This window comes from Sminthopsis crassicaudata, chromosome 3, assembly GCF_048593235.1.
Source record: "Sminthopsis crassicaudata isolate SCR6 chromosome 3, ASM4859323v1, whole genome shotgun sequence".
NCBI lineage: Eukaryota > Metazoa > Chordata > Mammalia > Dasyuromorphia > Dasyuridae > Sminthopsis > Sminthopsis crassicaudata.
In genome coordinates this window covers 426,612,028-426,634,916 of record NC_133619.1, presented here as the reverse complement: position 1 = coordinate 426,634,916, position 22,889 = coordinate 426,612,028, and the positions used below count along the sequence as shown (strand labels likewise).

At 33.5% G+C, this 22,889-nt stretch overlaps 1 protein-coding gene across 2 annotated transcripts in view; it reads left to right on the top strand.

Annotated features, from left to right (window-relative positions):
* Positions 1-22,889, top strand: part of NUP35 (nucleoporin 35) — a 58,128-nt gene that overhangs the window by 20,892 nt on the left and 14,347 nt on the right. For both annotated transcript variants that reach the window (XM_074302927.1, XM_074302928.1), the window contains exons 4-6: positions 3,782-3,842; positions 19,602-19,743; positions 21,989-22,058. In XM_074302927.1, coding sequence (XP_074159028.1) covers positions 3,782-3,842; positions 19,602-19,743; positions 21,989-22,058 — 273 coding nt within the window. The remainder of the gene's footprint in view (positions 1-3,781; positions 3,843-19,601; positions 19,744-21,988; positions 22,059-22,889) is intronic.

Below are 22,889 nucleotides of genomic sequence, written 5' to 3'. Positions count from 1 at the left end.
TCCTTTGGTAATTTCTTATATAACAGTAGCATCTTGTTATATTCACCTAACATAATTTGTTCAGCCATTCCCCAGTTTGTTGATACCTTGTTGGTTTCAAGTTCTTTGTGACAACAAAAAGAGCTACTATGAATATTTTTGTATACATGAATCCTTTTTGTCTTTCTTTGATCCTGGGGGTATAGGTCTAGTAGCTAGGAAAAAGATTTTGCACAACTTAGCAATGTTTTGTGATGTTTAGTTAGTGAGTTAGCTTTAAATTGATTTCTAGAATGCCTGGACCAATTTACAGCTCCATTAATAATGAATTAGTCTGCATAGCCTGCATTTTCTCCAAAAATTGTAATTTTCCTTTTTTCATCATCGTTGTCAGTCTACTGGATGTGAAAGGGCACTTGGGAATCAATTTATTTAATTATAAGTGATATGGGAGCAACTTGTCATTTGGAATATTTCTTCCTCTGAATATTACCTATTCTTAATCATTGACTAGTTAGTTAGCTATTGAGGAATGATTCTTATAGGACTAGGTAATCTCTGAGATCTCTTCAAATTTTTAGATTCTGTGCTTCTTTCACTGGATGAACTTCAATTATGTTCCAGTTTTGTCTGATGACTAAAGGATGACTCAAAAGATATTCAAATACAGAAATGAACAGTATAATTTCTTGGGAGCATTCTGTAAATAATTCAGATTGAATCTGTTTGATAGGCTCTTAGTTTGAGCTTGTCTCTTATTTTATTCTGACTTGGAAAACATTTGTTTCATTTCTGCATAAACAAATTAAATATCTCTACAAGAGAGCTTAAGGTACTTGTATATCTTTTCCCAGGATTACTAGCCTAATTTACTAAATTGAGCTGCATTCGTGGGGATTGTAGTCTGTCAAATTTTGATTTGTGAATTACAGATTGACTTTGCAAAGTTTTTACTGGGCTTAGTTTCTTTCTTTCTTTCTTTTTTTTTCTTCTGTGGCTGGGGTTAAGTGACTTGCCCAGGGTCACCCAGCTAGGAAGTGTTAAGTGTCTGAGACCAGATTTGAACTCGGGTCCTCCTGAATTCAGGGCTAGTACTCTATCCACTGCACCACCTAGCTGCCCCTGGGCTTAGTTTCTTTACTAGACAAAATTTAGTTTCAGTATTATCAGTTCATCATATCTTTATATTTACTGAGGGTTATAATACTTAAGCCTTTAATCATGGAGATGGAAACTGGCTCTTTCAAGGAAAGAAAATATCTTCAGAAAAGTTTTACTACTACCTTCTTGTTTCTATTTCTATTAAGTAGTGGATGGAGTGCTGATATTTGATATTAGTTTGCAAAATTATTTTGTATTCAGTTCTCTGTGTATTTGTTTCCATCCAATTCAACATTAGTATTTTGAGGGTAGGGACTTTAATTTTTTTTCTTGTTGAATGAATGAGTGGATGAAAGAAAAAGAGAAACTAGGAAAAAAAAGAATGATTACTGTTCTTTTACAATATTGTCCATCTGGGACCAATTAATTATTTAGATGTGCCACTGAACCCTTTTTTATAAATTTGTTATTTTGTGAGCACTTCAGTAATCTGTCTACTAAGGAAATTATTTTCATAAAGATTTTGTAAAGGTATTAAAGTAGGCATATGGACTAGTTATTAACTGACCTTAATTGTCATTTTTGGCAGTCTTTAATTTTTTTCATTCTTTTCACCCTTTGAGAGAACTTAAGTATTTTCAAATTTGTTAATATTCAGCATCTGTTTCCTTGATATGTACTTGCCAGTCCTCATACCAGTTTCACTTCAAGAACTTAGGTGCTGAGAATCAAATATGTTGTTTTTCCCACTGTGTCATCATATATGAAAGTAGTTATAGAAATGCTGATAAATTTGTTGGATTTCTGTTTTATTTGTTTTCCCCTTGCCAGTTTGATATCTAAATGTCCTTAGGATTATGTAGCCCACATGGAACATGCTTTCTGGGATAATTTTTATTTTTTATGATTTTAAGAGGTAATAATGGTTATAATCTTCTACCATCTTCTTCTGAAGTGTTTTACTAAAAAATTTCTGGTTTTGCTTGACTACTTCTTGGTTTCTCCTTGAGTCATTCATTTCTACTTGTTTGAGTCTAATTTTCAATGATGTATTTTCTTCACTCACTTTTAAAATATCTTTTTGTAATTGTCCAATTGAGTTTTTAAGTGAGTTTTTTTCTTCTATGGAATTTTTTCCCATTTCATCCATTTTATTTTTTAGAGAGCTGTTTTCTTTTTCCAGCTCACTAATCCTGTTTTCCTTGAAGTTGTTTACTTTTTCTAATTCACTAATTTTATTTCTCAATGATTTGTTTTCTTTATCCACTCTATCTTTAAATAAGTGGGATGACTTCCCCAGGCTCTCTTGCCAAGCTTCCCTTTCCTTTTCCCATTTCTCTTCCAGCTCTCTTGTGAGAGCCTTTTTGATTTCCTCTATGAGATTCTTTTGTATTGAGGAGTAGCTACCCTTAGGGGATTCCTCTGGAGACAATCTGCTTTTAGTGTCCTCGGTATTTGAAGTCTGCTGTCTCTCATACAGAAGCTGTCAATGGTTAGAGCCCTTTTGAATTTTTTGTTCATTTTGTCAGAGCAGGAATGGAAGAAAACAAATTGACAAGAAAAACAATTGGTCTGTTTCTGGGGGGGGGATGGGGCTGGATGATGTTACTGGGCTTTCTCTACAGACTGAGGGAGACAGCAGCTAGGCACTAACAGGACAGTAATGGCTGTGCTGCATCTGCGCTCTGAGCCTCTGAGAAGGCACTGAGTCACTCCGGGTGGCCGGGTCCCCAGAGACGCTGGCTTTCCAGGGTTTTATTCTTCACCTCCAGTAATTACACCTTCTCTGCTGCTCCTGGCTTGCTGCCAAGATGGAGTATCCACACTGGGATAAAAGTCTTTTTGCAGAAACAGAAGAGATTGTACCTTCCCCCCTCTGGTTTGAGCTGTGTGAGCTGCCTGTCTTGCTCTCGATGCCTGCCCTCAGTTTGCACCCAGTATGTTCGTCCCCTCTCCCGAGCAAACACAGACCTTTTCTGGCAAATTTCAAGGATGTCTTCTGTTAGTGATTATTTGTGGGTTTCTTTTCTGGTCAAGCATTAACTCCGAGGCTTGAAATGAAGTAAGTCCTGAGAGAAAACGTGGAGCTCAAGCAGCTATCTGCCTCCACGTCGCCATCTTGGCCAGAAGTCTACTAATAAATTTGTATTCTAAGCCCATGTTACCTATCTTTTTTTTGCTATCCTTTTGCTTATCAAGACAAAGTGTTTGCTGGCTAAGACAGTTTCTGGGCTCTTTTGGCCTCATTACATTAATTAAACAGATAATTAAGCTTGATATTTTCCATTTGTTTTTTTCAGAATCTGCTTATTATTTGGAAAGGTCAGGTTAAAACAACTGTAATTGCTTACAGTGTTTTCTTATTTAATTTAATGCTAATGTTTGATCTTTGCTCAAATTAGCTCATGGTTAGTTTATAGACAGACCAATGACTGGAATTGGTAACCAGGCTTTTCCTCTCAGCATAATCAATTTAATGTTTATAATATTCAGTGCTTGCCATTTACTATGCCTCATGGTTCTCTCCTGGAGAAACATATTCATGGTATACTAGATGTGAATATTCTGATTTATCTTTTTATAGGCTTGTAATAGAAATACTACCTTTTTGAAGTAAAATATTCAGAACTTGTTTTAGATTATATTAAAAAAAAAAAAAAACAACTTGTCCCTTAACTTACCTACTTATCTTTTAATGCAGCCCAACATTTCAGTAATGCAAAGTCCCTTGGTTGGAGTTATGCCAGCTTCTCCAGGAACAGGTAAATGTCGTCCTTATCATAAAAGGTTGATTTTATTTCTTGATTTAAAGAATAGTGATGTTATCTCATTTTTTTCTTTTACTTTCCAAACTTTGTTCATGTTTTACAAATAAAGTGTTCCTTTTTAGCGTAGTACAAAAGGATATGGACCTTTTTAGGTAATTTCCTTTTGTCCCATGTTTATATATATGTTGAAATCAGTATTTATTTGACACAATATTTTATTTATTTTTTTGGAATTGAAATTCTTTTTTACCTGTATAAGCAAAGGTAAACAGCAATTTTTGTTTATTAGTGTTAATTCATACATATATATATATATATATATATATATATATATATATATAATATACTTTTTTTAGGGGAGTGGGATGACTTTTGAACTATATGAAGAAATATTTGACATACTAGAAAGAACTTTGCATTAAGAGTTAGGAGTCATGAATTCTCATCCTTACCCTATTATTAACCAGCATTGTTATTTTGGGCAAAACAGTTTATCCTCTCTGAGCCTCAGGTTTTTTATCTATAACATGAAGAGATGATTTTCAATTTTCTTTCTAGCTCTAAAATTTCATAAATCCATGAAATTTCATGATTTAGCAAAATAATGATATTCTCTTTGGTTGTGTTGAAATCTGTATTTGAAAAAAAAACATTCATGGAGATTGGTGATCTTACAATTGATATTCAGATTTTTGAGGTAGACTAATGAGGACTGCATAAGAATTTGGAAGAAGTTTCTGGTTTAACAAAAGGTCTTAAGCCCAAAGGAACTAAGTAAGCATTAAAGAATTCAGGGAATGTTAAGAGAATGGAGAATAGGGTAGTATGTTGGAAAGATACTTGCTTTAGGATTTGGGGGATTTTTGATAGAAATTCTTTTACTTCCAATATGGTCTTGGTCATACTTTGCTGAGCCTTAGCTTCCTTATCTATAAATTAATGGGGTTGGACTTGATTATCTGAAATGTTCCTTCTAGTTTTAAATCCTATTAATCTGGGAGATGCCTGGGGTGAGGATTGAGCATCCTCTACCTAGTAAATATACACACTTCTAAGGATTATAGAGTGTAAGTGGTTGATGTCAGTTATTGGACCTGTATATATATGGGTGACTAGATAGATTAGGACTTGGCAAGATATTTAATAGAATTTGAAGCTGTTACTGAGAGGTTTGGATTGGAGTTAGGGTAAGATCATCTTAGGATCTGGGATAGAATGAAGATGAAATGTATCACTCTACACTGAACTGGTAAATTCAGTAGAGAAGCAGAATTGTTGGTAAGATCTCTATGATTCTATGACTCTAAAGGGTTTGAAGTTTGAAATAGGCTCAGCAGCTTATTAGGAGATAGTTCAGATATTACTGTATTATATTATATTAGATTTAAAAGCAACTCAGTCCTCTATTTCCAATTAAATATGAAAATAATTTTATTTTCTTTTAATGGAAATTCAAAATCAAAAGTCATTAAAAGTAAACTAATGCTGAGAGATTTCTTTCCAGCACAATAGCTTGTGTAGGATCTCTTAGCTACCAGCTATCTCTGAAAATATAAGAACTGTAATAAAATAAACAAAGCTAAATCAGCCACTTAAGAGCCACTGCTGTTTCAGTTATGAACTTAATCACAAGACTTGCCCCTCAAAAATTGTGAGAAAGATATAAAGGTATAGGTGAAGAAGAATAGTTTAAAAAGAGGAAACATTTTATACATTTTTGGCTTAGGAAGGGGTGGGGATTGTATTGAACTGAGAGAAGTTTGGAGGGACTAAGGAACTAGAATCTTAAGGAGTGGATAAATTGATAATAGATTTGGAAGAACCAGATTTCCCACCTCCTCTAAATTAGTATAAGTGAAAAATCTTCCATATAATTTAGTAAGTTTGGTTAGAAGGTGTAGAAGGTAGAACTTTGGACATCACTTTAAGGTAATATTCATCAATATTTTAAGGATTCCATTTTGACACAATAGTGGTTATATATTATAATTGAAATAGAAAATTTTTGTTAATCTTATTTCAGTTACAGTAGAATTTGTTATTATTGCTGAGGAATATTTTCTGGATAAAGAAGCCTTTGGGATAATCTAGAAATTATTTCACCCTTAGGTATAGGTATAATCCCCCTTTACTGAGGGATAAAAAGTGGTTATTTGCCTTCTAATCTGTAGAACTTTTTTGTCCTCTCTGAGGCACTTTTCTTAGATGTTAGTTTACTTTTAATTTCGACTATTCCTGATGTCATAACTGCTGCTTCTAAGCATTAGAATTGCTTCAATAGGCCATTTGGATTCTCAACACTTTTGGGGTTCTTTTCCTGGTAATCTGATTTTAAAAAGTTTTATTGGTGCTTTAAAAAAAGTAGAGCAGTTAGGTGGCTCAGTGGATAGAGCACCAGCCCTGAATTCAGGAGGACCCAAGTTCAAATCTGGTCTCAGACACTTAACACTTCCTAGCTGTGTGACCTTGGGCAAGTCACTTAACTCCAGCCTCAGAAAAAGGGGGGGGGGGGGGAAAGTAGACTTCTCACCCCCCAATAGAACTCTCCCTATTAAAAAATACAACTGAGCAAAATAAAATTCAGATGAACACATTTACCACATCTGATAGCATAAGTTTCTTCTCTTTTTGTAGTCTCATGTCTCTCATCTCCTTGAGAGATATTTCATCAACCATCTTCTGAAGACAGGGTTATATCTGAAAAAAAAAATCTAGAGATTTTAATGGACTACAAGCTTAATCTAATTTAATAATATGATGGGGCAATTAAAAAAAAAGATGTGTGATTTTTTTTTGGCCTGCTTTAACAGCACTGTAGCTTCTAGAAAAAAATCTGATAGTGTCTATATACTGTGTCCTAGACAGACCACATCTAGAGTATTATTAGTGTTGGGTACCATAAAGAATAATGTTCATAAACTGGGGTGGTGAAGGACTTTTAAGTCCCTACTATTTGAGGATTGATTGAAGGGACTTGAATATTTTGGGGGGAGAAAGAGAGCCTGAAAAGACATGATAGCTGTTTTCAAGTATTTGAGGGTCTGTTATGCAGAAAGTGTGGAATAGACTAATTTTGTTTTGCCCCAGAAGGAAGAAGCAGAACAATGGGTGGAAGATACAGAGAGAAAAATTTAGGCTTGTTTTAAGGATACAATTCCCAACAGTTAGAACTGGCCCAAAATGTCATGAGTTGTCTTTAAAAAGAAGTTAACTGATCACTTTTGGGGTATGTTATAGTGTGTATTTTTTTTTTTTTTCATGAATGATTTGGATTACTTTTGTTGGTTCTGAATCTCCTTTGTCTATCATTGATCTATCCCTCTATTCTTTAACCAGTACCTAATGGTTTGTTGACTGTCTGGAAGTACTTTTCTCTCCTTCTCTCCTTCTCATTACTTCCTTTGATATTCTTTTGATATTCTAACTCTTTTGTTTTTTCAAATGAATTTTGTTATTTTATAAAGCTCTGGAAAGTAACCCCGTGGTAATTTGATTAGTAGAGCAATAAAAGTGTAGGTTAATTTTGTTAGTGTCATTTTTATTATATTGGAATGACCTAGCAATGAGTACCAACCATTCCTTCAGTTGTTTTCAGTTATTCTTTATCTCTTTAAGGAGTACTAAATAATTTAATTCATACAAGTCTTTAGTGTGCTTTGGGAGATTAGTCACAAGATATGCATAGAAAGGAATTTCTCTATTGTTGCTTCATATATTTTGTTATTATTTAGAAATGCTGTTGATTTTTGATGATTTCATAGTCTATAACTTTGCTGAAGCAATTGTCTTGTTTCTTTGCTGATTCTCTAGTGTTGTCTGAGTTAACCATTGTAAAATTAGCAAACAAGGATAGTTTAGTCTTCTCTTTTATCTGTCTTTATTCTTTTGTTTTATGGCTCTTGCTAGCATTTCTAAAACTATATCACATAATAGGGAGGGTGAGCATCCTTGGATAATATCTCTGAATTGAGTTTGTAATGTTTGGGAAAAAAACTTCAAGTGAAGTTATGATATATTATGCAATAGAAAGAGCCTTGTGTTTGAATCAGATCTGAGATTGATTTTTGGCTCTGACACTTTGTTCCTGCTTGACCTTGGACAAATTATTTCACCTTATTGAGTCATAGTTTTATTTTTTGTGGGCTTTTTTTTTTTTTTTCCTTCACTTCTTTAAGATGGGGATAATTTATACTGCCATTCTCTTATTTCCTAAGGTTTTTGTGAGGGAAACTCTTTGAAAGCTTCAGACTGCTATAGAAGTATACTATTAATAATAAGAAAACTGATGCTAACCAATTGTAAAGAGGTTCTATGACAGTTATTCACCTTCAATCTGGCAGTTTCCATCTCATTTACTTGGAACTTGGAACACATTACCTATATGAAATATTACAGGTGGTGCTTACATTACTAGTCTAGATAATAATAGGATGTTAAATTTAGAGTTGAAAGGGATCTCAGAGGTAATTTAGTCTTTAATTCCTTCATGAGGAGACTGAACTTCAAACTGTCAAATGACCATTCCAAGTTCACACAGGGAGTAATGGTAGAGAATCCAGTTCCTCTGATTCTATCTACATCCTGTGCTTTTTCCACAGTTTCATTACAAATTCAGTGTGCTTTGTGGTTTGGGAACTAAACCAGGAACTACCATTGTTTCTAGGGCAAAATGGTAAGTGAATGCTGCTGTGCTGGGAATGCATTGTCAACTCTTCTGATGCTAGTTTTGATGGAGGTTACTTAATTTTGGGAAGAAAGTAATATAGGGTTGGGGAAATCCTTTACTTTTTTAGGAAGCTACATGGAACCAATTCTGGTTGTACTCACTTATTATATAAAAAAATCTTTTGTTAGGTAGTAATTGTATTTCCTTATAAAAGATGTACTTTATAGGTTTTTGTTGTATTTAACTTATGATCTAGAAGTTAGCCAATTTCTTAGGACAGCTTAATCTATTTTGATCATTTTCATTTTCCTTGATCTGTTATTATGGAGAAGGTATTGACTTCTGTTTATGTAGTTTCAAAAATTGATGAATTATACTAACCAGCTTTTTAACTTTTCTCTGGATATTTTCTCAGATTGCTTCATGCCTAGAAGGTTTTTTTCCCCTCCTCATCTTACCTTTAAATCTTAGCTTATCTAAATTGCATCTTCTATAGGAAGCCTTTCTCAACTTCTCAAAGTTGTGGTGCTTTCTCTTTAATGATTTCCTATTCATCTTATATATAACTTGTTTGTATCTATTTTCTTGTTGTCTTGTTTAGTAGATTGTGAGCTCCTTGAGGTCAGGGACTATCTTTCTCCCCTTTTGTACCTCTAGTATATAGCATAATTCCTGGCACATAATAGGTGCTTACTAAATGTTTTTTGACTGCCTGCTTGACTTTGAGGTCAGGAGTCCTAATTTTGAAATAATTTTATCTGCTGTTTCAAATGAATTTTTAAAAATAGGTCATTTTAATGAATTCATCTTTGGCCCTCTATTTTGATCTTGTGATGGGTTTTTGTTATGATTTATCAAGAGTGACACATTACTGTCCAATTTAATGTGGTTTTTAAATAGGTACGCTTAATTTTTAGCCTTATAAAACATAGCATATGTGTACCAGAAAGTCTGATTGAAAGGATGTAGAATCAGTGAAGCAATTAAACTTTTTTAAAGTTATGTAAATGGTTTTAGATTATGTATAAGTAATTATAGTTTTCAGAATGGTTGACAGGGCAATAATGAAGTTGCTTGTTCATTTGAACTTTGATTTTGATTTATTCTAAAAAGTTGTAATGGCCTTTTAACTTTGGGCCTTCTTGTGAGCATAGCTAAATATTGCTTTTTTTAGTATTAATACAGCAGTTTCATATTTTGATTGATTTTAGAGTAAAATACCTTCCCTGTTTTCTATAAATAAAGGTGTGATTCTTTTTTGCCCCCCATGGTTATACAATTTATTTTTATTTTATTATTATTATTATTTTTGCTGAGACAATTGGGGATAAGTTAAAGGCGTGATTCTTATAGAAACTTTTGTTCAATATATTTTTTCATTCTCTAAATTTTTTTCATATTCAGTATCATCATGATGTTGTTTTAAATGAATATCACTAATGAAAGACCTGTGATTTCAGATCAGAAAATCATAGAATTTGAGTTTGAAAAGACTACAGCTGCCATCTTGTTCTAACCTTTGCTGGAAAAAAAAAATCCTCATTACAATTTACCCAATATGTTATCATCTAAACTTTGAAGATTTCTCTATTTTAGGTAGTCATTTTTTTTTTTTTTCCCAATAGCAAGCTTAAATTCTTACCTTTGCAATTCCCAACCTATCTTGTTCCTACTTTTGTTGTCTTAGGCTCAGTAAAAGACTTACTCATGCTTTCACCTGACAGCCTTTCAAACACTTGAAGGCCATTATCATTTCCTTAAGTCTTCTTCAAGGTGAATACTCTATAGGCATTTATCCTGTACCACCTCTCTGCCAGGTACTGGGCTAGGTTCAATATATAAATATAAAGAATGAAACAGTGCCTGTTCCCAAAGAATTATGGGGGATTTAAGTTCATGTATAAATATAAAAAGAATAAATGTAAAGTCAAATTCAAGGTAGTTGGAGAGGGAAAGTACTAGCAGCTTTGGGAATTTGTAATGGCTTCATATAGAAAATAGTTCTTGAGATGCATTTGAAGGAAAAGAAATATTCTGTGAGGCAGTGAAGAAATGTGGTAAATTCTTGGCTTGGGAGAAAGCTGATTTAAAGACATAGAGTTAGAAGGTGTAGTTAAAGATGAGAAATAGTGGTTTATATGAGAAATAGGAAAAAAGCAAGATGAGAAGATAACTGGTGTGGGTGGGCACTGTAAAGGAAATAATTACAGTGGTGTTGAAAAGGTTGGTGCTAGGGTTTTAAAAACTAAACAGATTTGTATTTCATTCTAAAGTTATAGGAAACTACTAGAATTTATTGGGTAGAGGAGTGACATAATTAGATGTGTATTTGAGGAAAATTACTTTATTAACTATTTGTAGGTTGGGGTAGAGTGAGTAGAGACTTGAAGAAGGAAGCCATTGTAATAATGGTAATGATAACTTGAATTAACTTGGTAGATATCTGAGTAGAGAGAAGGGATTAGATACAAGAAGAATTGTGGAGGTAGAAATGCCAAAACTGGCAGTTGATTAGATATATGGGGTGAGAGAGACTGAGAAGTTGATGATAATACTACGTTTTTAAACTTGGGAGATTGGAAGAATAGTTGTGCTTTTAGTAGAAATTGGAAAGTTTGGAAGAGAGGGTGGTTTGGTGAGAAAAGATCATGTGTTTATTCCTAGTGTGTTGAATTTAATATGTCTTAAGGACATCCAACAGAGAGATAGGCTGAGACTGTATATGCAGTTCTGGGAGTTATCTGCAAAGAGATGATAATTAAACCCATTTGTGTTCCATTCATCTGAAGGAGATAGGATGGTGATAGGAATAATTTGGAGTTGGGGTTTTACAAGGCTTGAGGGATGATAGGACAAGAGATTCAAAAACATAATAGTAAAAAGTTAATTAATTTCATTAAGAAGTTGAAGTTGTGAGAGGGAAGGAGAATCTGGCTAGATCAACTGTGTTAGCCTGTTGAAGTATTGAGAGAGATTGTCATTAATGATGAGGATGAAGAATATGTTTGCAGAGGAGTTAAGCATAGGGTAAGATGGAATGTTAGAAGCATGTGATTAATTTAAAAAAAATTCAGTTTCTTAATTGTAGAAGTGTAGTTCTTTTCAGTCTGAGCAAGCTCAGAAATATGATTATATTGTTGTGTAGGTGAGATGCAGTAGAGGTACAGACAGTTCTTACTGTACACGAGCAATTCCAAGACCTTTAAAATGTTTTTTATCTAATGCAAATTTGCTATGGAGGGAAGGACTCGTGGGGGGTTGAGAACAGAGATGTGAAGAAAGAAGAGGCACACACACACAGGGGTGGGGCCAGGCTTATTAAAGCCTGACTGGAACCTGGAGGAACTTTATGTAGTAATTGGACATGGACACAGACAGGAGAGGCTGGGTAACATGTGGATTAAGAGAATACGGAAACATGGAGCCAGACATACAAGTGGGTGAATTGGGGAAAGGTCTCTTCTCTTGGTAAGATCTTGAAGATTTCCAGCCAAGTCCCTCATCTACAAGTGGTAATCTTTCTGAGCAACTGTTCTGCTGGGAGGCTACAGAACACCAAACCAAGGAGCAAGAATGAAAGGAGAGAGCACAGTAGTGTTCAATAAGGTTATTTTGGAATGTCATTTTCTTTCAAAATTGTTACAAAACAAAGTTAAATTTGCATAATGTGAATTTATGTAAAGTGAGAATTGTTTGTATTGTCATCAGTCTTCATGAAAGTTATGTGAAAATTAGATTTATTTCAAGAGAAATGAATATGCATGCAAAACCCAAAGAGTTCACAATTCATAAAGAAGTTTATAGCTTTATGACAGTGCAGCAAAGAGGAGGAAACAAATCTACCTAAAGGGGCATGACATGGGAAGGGAAAAGGTGCAGTAATGGTAGGAAAAGTAAAAAAATCTCTTCTAAAAGAGAGAGGAACAAAACAATGGTAAAAATGAAATTCTTTTCCCTTGGCGACTATTAGGCCATGAACATGTGGTGGTCTGCTTGCACAAAAAATTTCTCAGCCTAGTGCAGATGGGCTGGCATCTGTCTTAACTCCCAAGTACACACAGGGAGTAGTAACAATTTGGGATGCAAACAAGAAGTTGTCAGCTGACCTAGGGAGAGGCTTCATCCTTGATACATTCTGGACTTCTTGCATATTTTGGGTCCAGTGTTTCTAGGAAATAATGGCAACTAAAAAAGATAAGCTCAGGGTTAGGGTTAATGCTCCTTAACAATATATGGTAATTGAACAAATTGAGAGCTTAAAAAATTAGATTAGAGAACATTGAAATCTCCTAGTATGAATATAGAAGTTGGGGGTTGAAACATAGCCAGAGAAGGAAAAGGTATATCTTGGGAGATTAGTAGATAATATTCACCAGTATGTAAATGTGTGATAAATCTAAATGTGTAGTATGATGTTAGGATTACTAAGTGAGAACTGAGGTTGTCTGGACAGTGACAAGGTGAGAATTCAGGTTTTCTGGACAATTACAAGGTGAGAACTCAGGTTGACTTGATAGAGGGGGCAAGCTCATTGGCTGGGGTGGTTCTTCCCAGAAGCCCTTGCATTATCCCACGCCCATTCTCTGGGAGAATAAAAGAGAGGACTCTCAGAGAAAGAAGAAGACTCTCTGCATTACATCAGGCCTGACGGGGCTCTCTGCAGGAAGGGAAGTCACTTCTAAGGACAAGAGTTAACAGCAACTGCCTGGAGACAACGGTTCACTACAGGAAGAAGAATCTGTCTTAAAGATTTGAGTAGACACAGCAGATCTCTTCCCAGAGAGCGATCCGGCAGCTTCTAGAGACGACAGCTCGCAACATTTGGCGCCCAACGTGGGGCACGGACTTTTGCTTATCCTGACAAGAGGAGCTAGACCAGATCTTCACAATATACTTCAAAGAAGAGCAGGTTGCTCTTAGTGATTGATAGTAGTAGAATGAGGCTGTCAGTTTGGAGCAGAGTATGAGAACTTTATCATTAAGATACTGTGTCTTGGGGTAGGAGAGAAAGTTTAACCTGTGCAGGAATGGAAGAGTTGGACTGTATTGTCATTAGGGAAGAGGCAGATCTCAATAAGAGGTAGAAGTAGAATGAGAGGAAGAGGACTAAAACAAAGATAATTTATTGAATATGGAGCAGTAGTTCCAGAGATCACAGTGCTAAGAGATAGCCTCAAATGAGTGGGATATAAAGGGAAGAGGATTGAGGTGGATGTGGAGTAAAGAGCAGGCAACAGGGGTTGAAAAGGTGTTTTCTCTTCCATAATTTGAAATTCAGTATGACAGAAATAAGAGAGCATAGGAGTTTGGTCTTGATGCCTGCTGTAGAGACCCTAGTGTTTTGGGAGTAAGAAGTAATTGATTGTACCCTTAAAACTGGAGTAGCACCAGGGAACTATAAATAACCATTTTTTGAGTCTTCCCATTCAGCCAGTTTTACATCTCACTTATCTTCTATAAAGAGAGTTTTAGATTATTGCCAACTTTACTAACACCAATGTAAATGATATCTATAACATTCCCCTGATTTGCCACTTAAGTAAAAAAGAATTAAGGTTGTTACTGTTGCTATTGAAATTTTTTTTTCAATAATCTTACTTTTCAATAACTCCCATTTCCATTTTCTGACCACCAAACATGTTGTAATACACGTTGTAATAAAATAACGTTGTAATAAAATAATAGTTAAATAAAACAAGATCAGCACATTGGTCATATTTCACAATGTATACCTCATTCTATATTCAATAGATGTCCTTAATGAAGCCATGTTATATCTTTTTGTGATTGCTTCTTTTGCTAAAGGCTCACCAGTCCATCTCTTTAATATTTTATTTTATTTTCCCAAATAATATGCAAAGACAGTTATCAATATTCACCTTTGCAAAACTTGTGTTCCAAATTTTTCTCCCTCTCTTCTCCCTTCTCCTTCCTCTCTCCTCCCCAAGATAGTGACCAATTTGTTACAAGTTAAACATGTATAATTCTTAACATATTTCCATATTTGTCATGCTGCATACATATGCATACACATACACACATACACAAAACCAAATTAAAAGGGAAAAAAATTAGGCAAACAAAAAAATGGTGAAAACACTATGCTCTGATTCACATTCTGTCTCCCGCTACATATGGATGGTACTTTTCATCACAAATCTATTAGAATTTCCTTGAATCACCTGATTGTTGAAAAGAGCCAAGTCTATAATAGTTGATCATTGCATAAACTTGTTAACTATGTATAATGTACTCTTGGCTCTGCTCACTCCACTTAGCATCAGTTCATGTAAGTCTTTCCAGTTCCAGTTTCTACAAAAAGTAGTCCATCTCTTTAATAAGTTTTGGAATTTTGTTAGGAAGAAAAGTCAATTTTACTGCTCTGTAGTTTGCAGGTGGTTATTTGATGGGTGTGGAAACTCCTTTCCTCTCTAATTTTGAATTTATCTTAACTTTTAAGTGACTTGCTTATGGTCACATTGCTAATGTAAGATTAGAATTTGAACTCAATTATTCCTGACTTCCTGATTGTTCCATGCTGTCCCTCCTTTAAATTAAGAATTGTTGTTAGTGATATTCAGTTTTCAGTACACCTTCACAATATCATTTGACTTGAATAACACTATCCAAAAGTACTATTATCCAAACTTATTTTGGAACAACTTATGATTATTGAAATCATTTGTGGCAATGGAGGTGGAAAGTATTTTGATATATTTATAACATTAGCACTCAGCTTTCTTTTGTATTCTGGTATACTTATATATTAATCAATTTGTGTAAAAAGACTTGGACCAGTTACAGAAAAAGTATCTTACTTTTGCAAGGAAAATAATTTATTCAATAAACATTTATTAATTTCATATTCTAAGCTAGGTGCTGGGGGACAGAGAGATATAAAAGATTGATACTTAAAAGTAAATTGAGGTGGGTAATGCATAATAGCATTTATATAATGTTTTTAAAGTTTACAAAATGCTTTGCAAATGTTAGTTCATTTGATCCAGCCTTAGCACAATGCTCGCATATATCATAGGTGCTTAATAAATGTTGATTGGTTGATTCTTAAACAATCTAGGTACTATTATTATTATTGTTTTGTAGTTTTTTAAAACTAAGACAAATGGAGGTTAGCTTACTTGTCCAGGATCACATTAAATGTTTGAGGAAGGATTTGCTTATGCATAGACACAATAAAAATTATTGTATAAAAAGAGGAATAGAGTATTATGAGATCTGTATGAGACATCTCTTTCAGCAAAGGTTATCTGGGAAGGCTTTAATGATTGATAGCCTTAAGAGACAAGATGTCAGTTTTAGTAGAGGTCATTTTTATATGTATGGGATTGGGTGAGCCTGATTAATGAGACATTGTAGTAATGGAACACTTAGTCACATTAACGTTTTGGCATTAACTTAGATGAATATTTGGTTTTGTTAGGCATTGTTTTAAGAAGAATTGGAATAGTTTCACATTCTAGTTAAATTTTTTTGTTATGGATTTGATATATATATATATTCAGTATTCTTATAGAGCTGCTTGCTGGTTTTTTATAATGGCTTTTAGGATCATAGATTTAGAGCTGGCACATATCTTGTAGGTATTTTAGTCCAATTCATTTATTTTACAGATGAGGAAACTGAGGTCCAGATAAGTTTGTCCAATGCCACACAGGTAATAAAGGACAGACCTGGTTTTATGACTTCAGAGCTAACTTTTCTTTGTAACATATCTTGCTTGAGGATTCAAAATAGACCTGTTTGGGTCTCAGTTTTAAGTTTTAATCTTAGATTGTCTTAAGTTCTCAGTGAATTGAAGCTGGTTTTTTGGGGACTTAGAGGTTTCCACAGAAAAAGCATAAGAAGAATTGGTCACTTAGCATATTTTAACACACACACAAGGGAAAACCCGTAGCTTTATTTTGAGGTAACTTGTGTCTGAAGAAAAGGGACAAAGACATTCTGATGACAAAACACTATATGTTTATATAATATATATATATATATATATATATATATAAAATATATATGTTATAAAACAGTTTATACTACTACTGACATGTATTCCAAAAGAGGAAAAACAAAAAACAAAAAGTAAGACTATACACACACGCACACACACACACACACACACACACACACACAGCAGCAGCAGCAGCTTTTTTTTTGTGACACAAAAAATTGGAAATTAGGGGGATGCTCATTATTTTGGAGAATTGTGGTTATGTGATTATGGTTGAATCATGAGTCTCAGAAAAATCTGCAGATTTACATGAGCTGATTCAGAGTGAAATAGACTGCATCCAAAGTAAGAGTAGTATTATAAAATGATTAGCTATAAATGACTTAGCTCCTCCCAGCAAAACAATTATCCAAGACAACTCTGAAACACTTATGATGAAAAATGCTATATCTATCCAGAAAAATAATTGATAGTATCTGGATACAGATTTTCTCAAACTTTTTTAGACTTATTTTTCTTTAAAGGGTTTTTTTTTATCTATTTTATTTCATAACATGATTAATATGAAAATGTTTTACTTGATTACACATGTGTAACCTGAATTGAATTGCTTGCCTTCTTGATGGGGGAGGGGAGAGGTGGAAAGGGAGAGAATTTGGCACTCAAAACTTTTATCAGCGAATATTAAAAATTTATTTTTACATGTAACTGAGAAAAAACTAAAGTATGAAATTAAAAAATTAAAATGTTAAGAAAGATAATATTTGGGACATAAGTAGAGGAGGAAGTGGAACAGTTATTCTTCTAAGAGATGGTTTTGGGACCTAGGTTTTTGCCAATGCTAGTTAGGTTTGAATAATTTTGAGTTCTCTTCCATTTAATGTCCTCTCAGTTATGTGGTTGGAATTCAAAGTTTTTATGCAGGGGGCCCCCAAGATCTATTGGGATAGGCAGAGTTTTTAACTTTTTTGATAGTCTGGATTTGGTAAGGTGGTATGGAACATGGTTAATTCTAGGTGTAGGAGATTAGAAGAGGGAAGGGAGGATGCAGGCCAGAAGGAAGGCATTTATTTAAAGATACCTTGTTGTGAAAAATGCTAGGCTCATACATAAAATCATAGAAGTTTTTTTTTTTTTTAAACTGTTACCTCTTTTTTTCTTTAATTTCTAAGAGTTCCTTAAACTTTGTAGATACTGAGAAACTGAATAATTTATTTTTTCTTAAATTTGCTATATTTCTTGACTTTATTAATTTTGTTAGTAGTACTAATAGTCTTTTAGTTACCCCATGTTTTCAGCATTGGAATCATCTGTAACTTTTCCCTCTTTATTGTTTCCCATACTCAGTTGCCAAGATTTTTCATGCTCACATTTGTCCCCCTTTACTTGTGCCATGGTACCTTTCCTGTTCTGATACTGATGACTTCTATTCTGGGCTGTTGCAGTTGTCTTCTAACAAAACTTTCCATGTCCTTTTCTCCTTCCATGAGACTGTGCTTTCTATCACAGACAGAAGCAACACTTTCTAATGTACAGGTCTTGATCACAGAATCTCCAAGTTGGAAAGAATCTGAAAGGCCATCTAGTCCAACCTGTACCTGCCTAAGAAACTATCTACAACATACCTGACAAAAAAGGGTATGTTTGCTTTTATACCTCAAGTCTGTGGGTTAAGGGGAAGGAATCATATACTGCCAAAGCAGGACATTTCACATTTGAAGATTTCTAATTGTTAGTTTTCCCTTAAGTCTCATTTAAAATTTTTCACCTCTTGCTTCAGTTTTTTTCCTGTTTTGGTCAAGCAGAATATGTCTAATCTAGCTTTCCTTTGTGAGCCCATCAAATCTTAACATTTATCATCACCTTTGCCTCCCTTGAAGAGAATTAGTGATAAAATTACATATTGAATCTAAATTTCTTAGCCTGACATTCAAAACCATGTACTTATTCTAACAAGCTTTTCTGTCCTTATTTCTTATTACCCCTTTCCCTCTCTCATTTTCTCTTTTAGTGAAATTGAAATTTTCATATATTTGTGAAAATCCATTCACAATCTTTTGCTTAAGTGAATTTTGCCTATTGATCTTCCACTGAATCCTTAAGACCAAATTCAGATGTTATCTCCATCATGGAATCTTCCTTGATGCTAAAGAAGCAAGTGCAGGATTTGGAGTTTGAGGGCCTATATTTAAATTCTTGTTCTACTGCTTAGTACTTGTATGACTTTGGGCAAATCACTTAAGCCTTCTGGGCCTGTTTTCTATAAAATAAGAGAATTAGAACTAGATGTCTTTTGAAGTCTGTCTCTGAATTCTTTGATTCCACCTAGAAATCATCTCTACTTCATTGTATACTTCTTATGTCTTTTACTTTGTATTCTTTTGCGCTTATGTTAATTTTATTTGTAGGTTTTATCCTTTTTGTGTTATAACCTTGTTTGGAGCAGATATTATATCTTATCTTTGTATCTCTCCTAGCTTCTTGCAAAAAGTAAACTCAATAAATAAATACTTCTTGAATAATGTAAATAGCATTGCATCGGAATAATGGTTTGTTTTAAATATAATTGCAAGCCTTCACTTTTGGGAGCCTGGTGGACCTTTCACTTTTTAAGGAAAGAAAAACAAAAGAATAAGATAATAGAAGGATTAATTCATTATCCTGCCCATTGTTTTCCCCTCCTCTTAGTGCTTCTAGAGAGCTGTGATCCTGGACTAAAATAGGTAAAATGATGGCTGATAAGCTTTGGTTCCTTAGATAAGTTATCATTGCTGCCTAGGTATAGTTATGGTCTAGATAAATAATAAATAAATAAAAATTTTGATAGTAAAAATGAAGATGGTTAGAAAGGGTTTCATGAAGAATGTAATTCATATTTAGCAAAAATGAAAATACAGTGAAGTAACATTGAAAATTATTTTTAACCTTTTATTCCCCAAAGTTTCAAAATTTTATCTATTAGTTCACAAATATCTGTTATTTTTTATCAAAGTTTTGTGGTATAATACAACAATAATAATTTTTAATAATGTTTACCTACTGTTTTTTAAAAAAACAAACATATTTAGATTTTCAATAAAATGAATTGATTGCATTTGGAATTTAATTTATCTTTTAATAATAGGTACAGGCATGTTTAGTCCAGCAAATATTGGTCAGCCACGAAAGACAACTTTATCTCCTGCTCAGTTGGATCCCTTTTATACTCAGGGAGATTCCCTAACTTCAGAAGATCACCTTGACGATACTTGGGTAACTGTATTTGGGTAAGTGATTTTCATCATTTGGCTTTCTGTCTTAAGCTTTTTTATTCTTGGGCAAGGAACTAAATTACATCTTCCTTATTTTGTTGTCCTAAAAATATTCAACAACTAAAGTAATTTATAAACCAAGTATGTAAAAGTTTGCATATTGTGGATGAGAAAATAGGCATCTCCCCAGTCATTTATCTTTGAATTTATGTGGCTATTGTTTGTTTTCTTATCCTGTACATGATTGAGTCTTAACTCCAGCCATTTTCCAGTAACTTCTTTCTACTTCATACATAATTTTGAAGCAACAAAAATGGCATTTTATGTAACATGTCACACCTAGCTTGCACATTTATTTAGTCATCTCACATCAGTAAATATGAAGTTGTTTGACAGATAGGAAATTAGTTGTTTTTTGAAAACATTTGCCAGACCAATGCTAAAGCTTACTTGCATGAGTTTTGGAAGTGGGTAGACATACATAAAATCAGCATCATTTAATTCTGTCTGTCTCTATCTTTTTTTTCCTCAGAAAGGCCAAGGATTTTCCTCATTTAAGTTTATATTGTAGAATTGACACTAGGTTCTTCATATTTGAATTTTTATATTCTTTTAATCATGAAATATATACAGTGATACTTAATTTCAACTTCTGAACAAAATTCATTTTTTCAATCACAAAAATGTCAGTAATGTAGTCATGTCCCTAATGAATTGGATAGATTGCTTGAAGTACTTCTTGGAAACATTTTTTTAAACCTTTAATTCCCCATTTTTTGATTTTTTTTTTTTTTTTTTTTTGGACTCACTTTATAAGAATAGCTTATTTATTCTGGAATAAAGTGTTCCACATAATAATTTTTTTTTTTTAACATAACTAAACACTTCTAAGTGCCAAAACAAAAATTTTATGTTAACCATTTTTATTGAATTATTTCTCAGTTATTTTAAGTATTTTTCTAGTTCAGTAAAATTTACTTTATTTGGCTGTTTTTGAGTAACATGGCTAACACTGCATAAAGTTATTCTTACAGCTTCTTGAGATGGATGGTTAGTTGATCCTAGAACACTGTGATCTTTTATTTCATTTTTGGTTTTATTAACTTTTTATATCCCCTCCATCACTGCCAAATTGTTACTTCTTTTTCCTGCCATGGTAAAATGGAAAGAGCTTTGTTAGACCTGGCCCCAACTGACCTTAATGTGAATCCTACCTCTGCTACTTCATAGCTGTGAAACCTTAGGCAAATCATTTAATGTTTTTATGACTCAACTTCCTTATTTGTAAAGTGGTGTTGAACTCTATGATAATTATAAATTTCTTCCAGCTTTTAGTCATGTAATTTGATTATCCTATAATTAGTGTGACTATCTTATAATCATCACTTAGCACATAATATATGTTTAATACATGTTTATTGACTAATTGAACGTGTCTAGTGAATGGGTCCTCCTTTCTCTCACTCACTTCCCCTTGCTGTTTGATTTTAATATTCTATGGGCTGAGCCTAATAATGATCAAATCTATTAGAATTGTTTCTAAAATAAAAATAGGCTGACAGTGAGGACCTGAGGGAGTCTCTACTATGAATAAAATACATATATTTTAATCGATGGACTTCTTGATACTTTTGCTAGTGGGAAAACTTTTGTATTAACTTTATGCTCTTTGATTATTCACTTATTATATAATTGAGATAATTTACAGTCATTTATGTAGTTAAGTGAGCCATGACTTTACCACGGTTATACTGTGAAAACCTTAGATTGAATCCTTCTGATTCAATTGTACTACAATTTGTGTAACATTTTTTTAAGGAGTTGGCAAATCTGAGCACCATAATTAAATATCACTGTAAAATGCTCATTGTAACATGATGAATTTGGAATCATTTAAAATAGAGGTTGTATAAAAGACTGGAATGTTTGATAGAGAATGAAATGTACAATTGATGGCTGTTGAAGAGGTTCTATTTTAAGGTAAGAGGTATTCTTTGTAAGATCTTAAGTGTTGCTGTCCCTTGTTACTAAATTGTTTTGAGTTGAAAAGTAAGCTTACTCAGATTGTTGCTTTTTAGCGTGAGAGCTTGTTATTTTTTCAGTTGATTTTCACACAAAAATTAGTGAGCTCCTTGAGACTATAAACTTTTACTTTTGTTTTTGTAATATAAAGTGCTTGTCCAGTGCCTAGATCATAGTAATACTGACTTCATAAGTACTTACTGATTTATAGCATTTGCATTGTTAAATTGTGTTTTAGGTTTCCTCAAGCATCTGCTTCCTATATACTCCTACAGTTTGCACAGTATGGAAACATATTAAAGCATGTGGTAAGTTTTACTAAAAAAAGATTTCAAAAGAGGGAAAAATTTTTAAAAGATGAGCAGAGTAAAAATGAAGTGTGGAAAAATTAGATGGGTTGCATTTTAACTCATTTTTTTCCCATTTCTTTGTTCAGACTTTTGAAGATTTTGTTTTTGGCATAATATATTCCTTAAATTCCAAAAAGTTTAACAGAAAGCAAAGCATAGTGAAGCTAAATTTGTATCCTGATGTCTTCATTATTTGTGGTGCTCTGGGCATGTTGCTTAAACTTTAAACTTTACTCAGTCTATAAAATGGGGATGAAATATTTACTATATGTACTTCTCAAGATTGTTATTAGGGAAGTACTTTCTTTAAATCTTAAAGCACTAAGGAAACCTGAGGCATTATTATTGAGAAGACAGTGTGACACAGTGGATTAGAGTGTGTAACTCTGGGCAAGTCATTTACTCTTTCAATGCCCTAGGCAGATCAACTGCAGATCTACACTGATTGAAGGAGTATCCTTGTCAGAAGTTCCCTCTATAAATAGAATGATGATTGTTGCTGGTTTATTGATAGATGAATGGGTACTCATAGGACAATTAGGCATGGATTTGGCCTCTTCTGTACTTCCTCACAGGAACTCTTAAATGTGTGGAAGCTAACTGAGCCTACTTTTTCTGTTGTTTCACAGGATTTATAGATAATAACCCAACTACCACAATTTTGGAAATAGTTATTCTAAGTTTAAATTAGATTTAAATATTACTTAAAATGATATTTGCCTAAAACTTTCTTCAAAGAGAATGCTACTTATAAATAGAATTTTGGAAAAGGCATTTGATTGCATATTA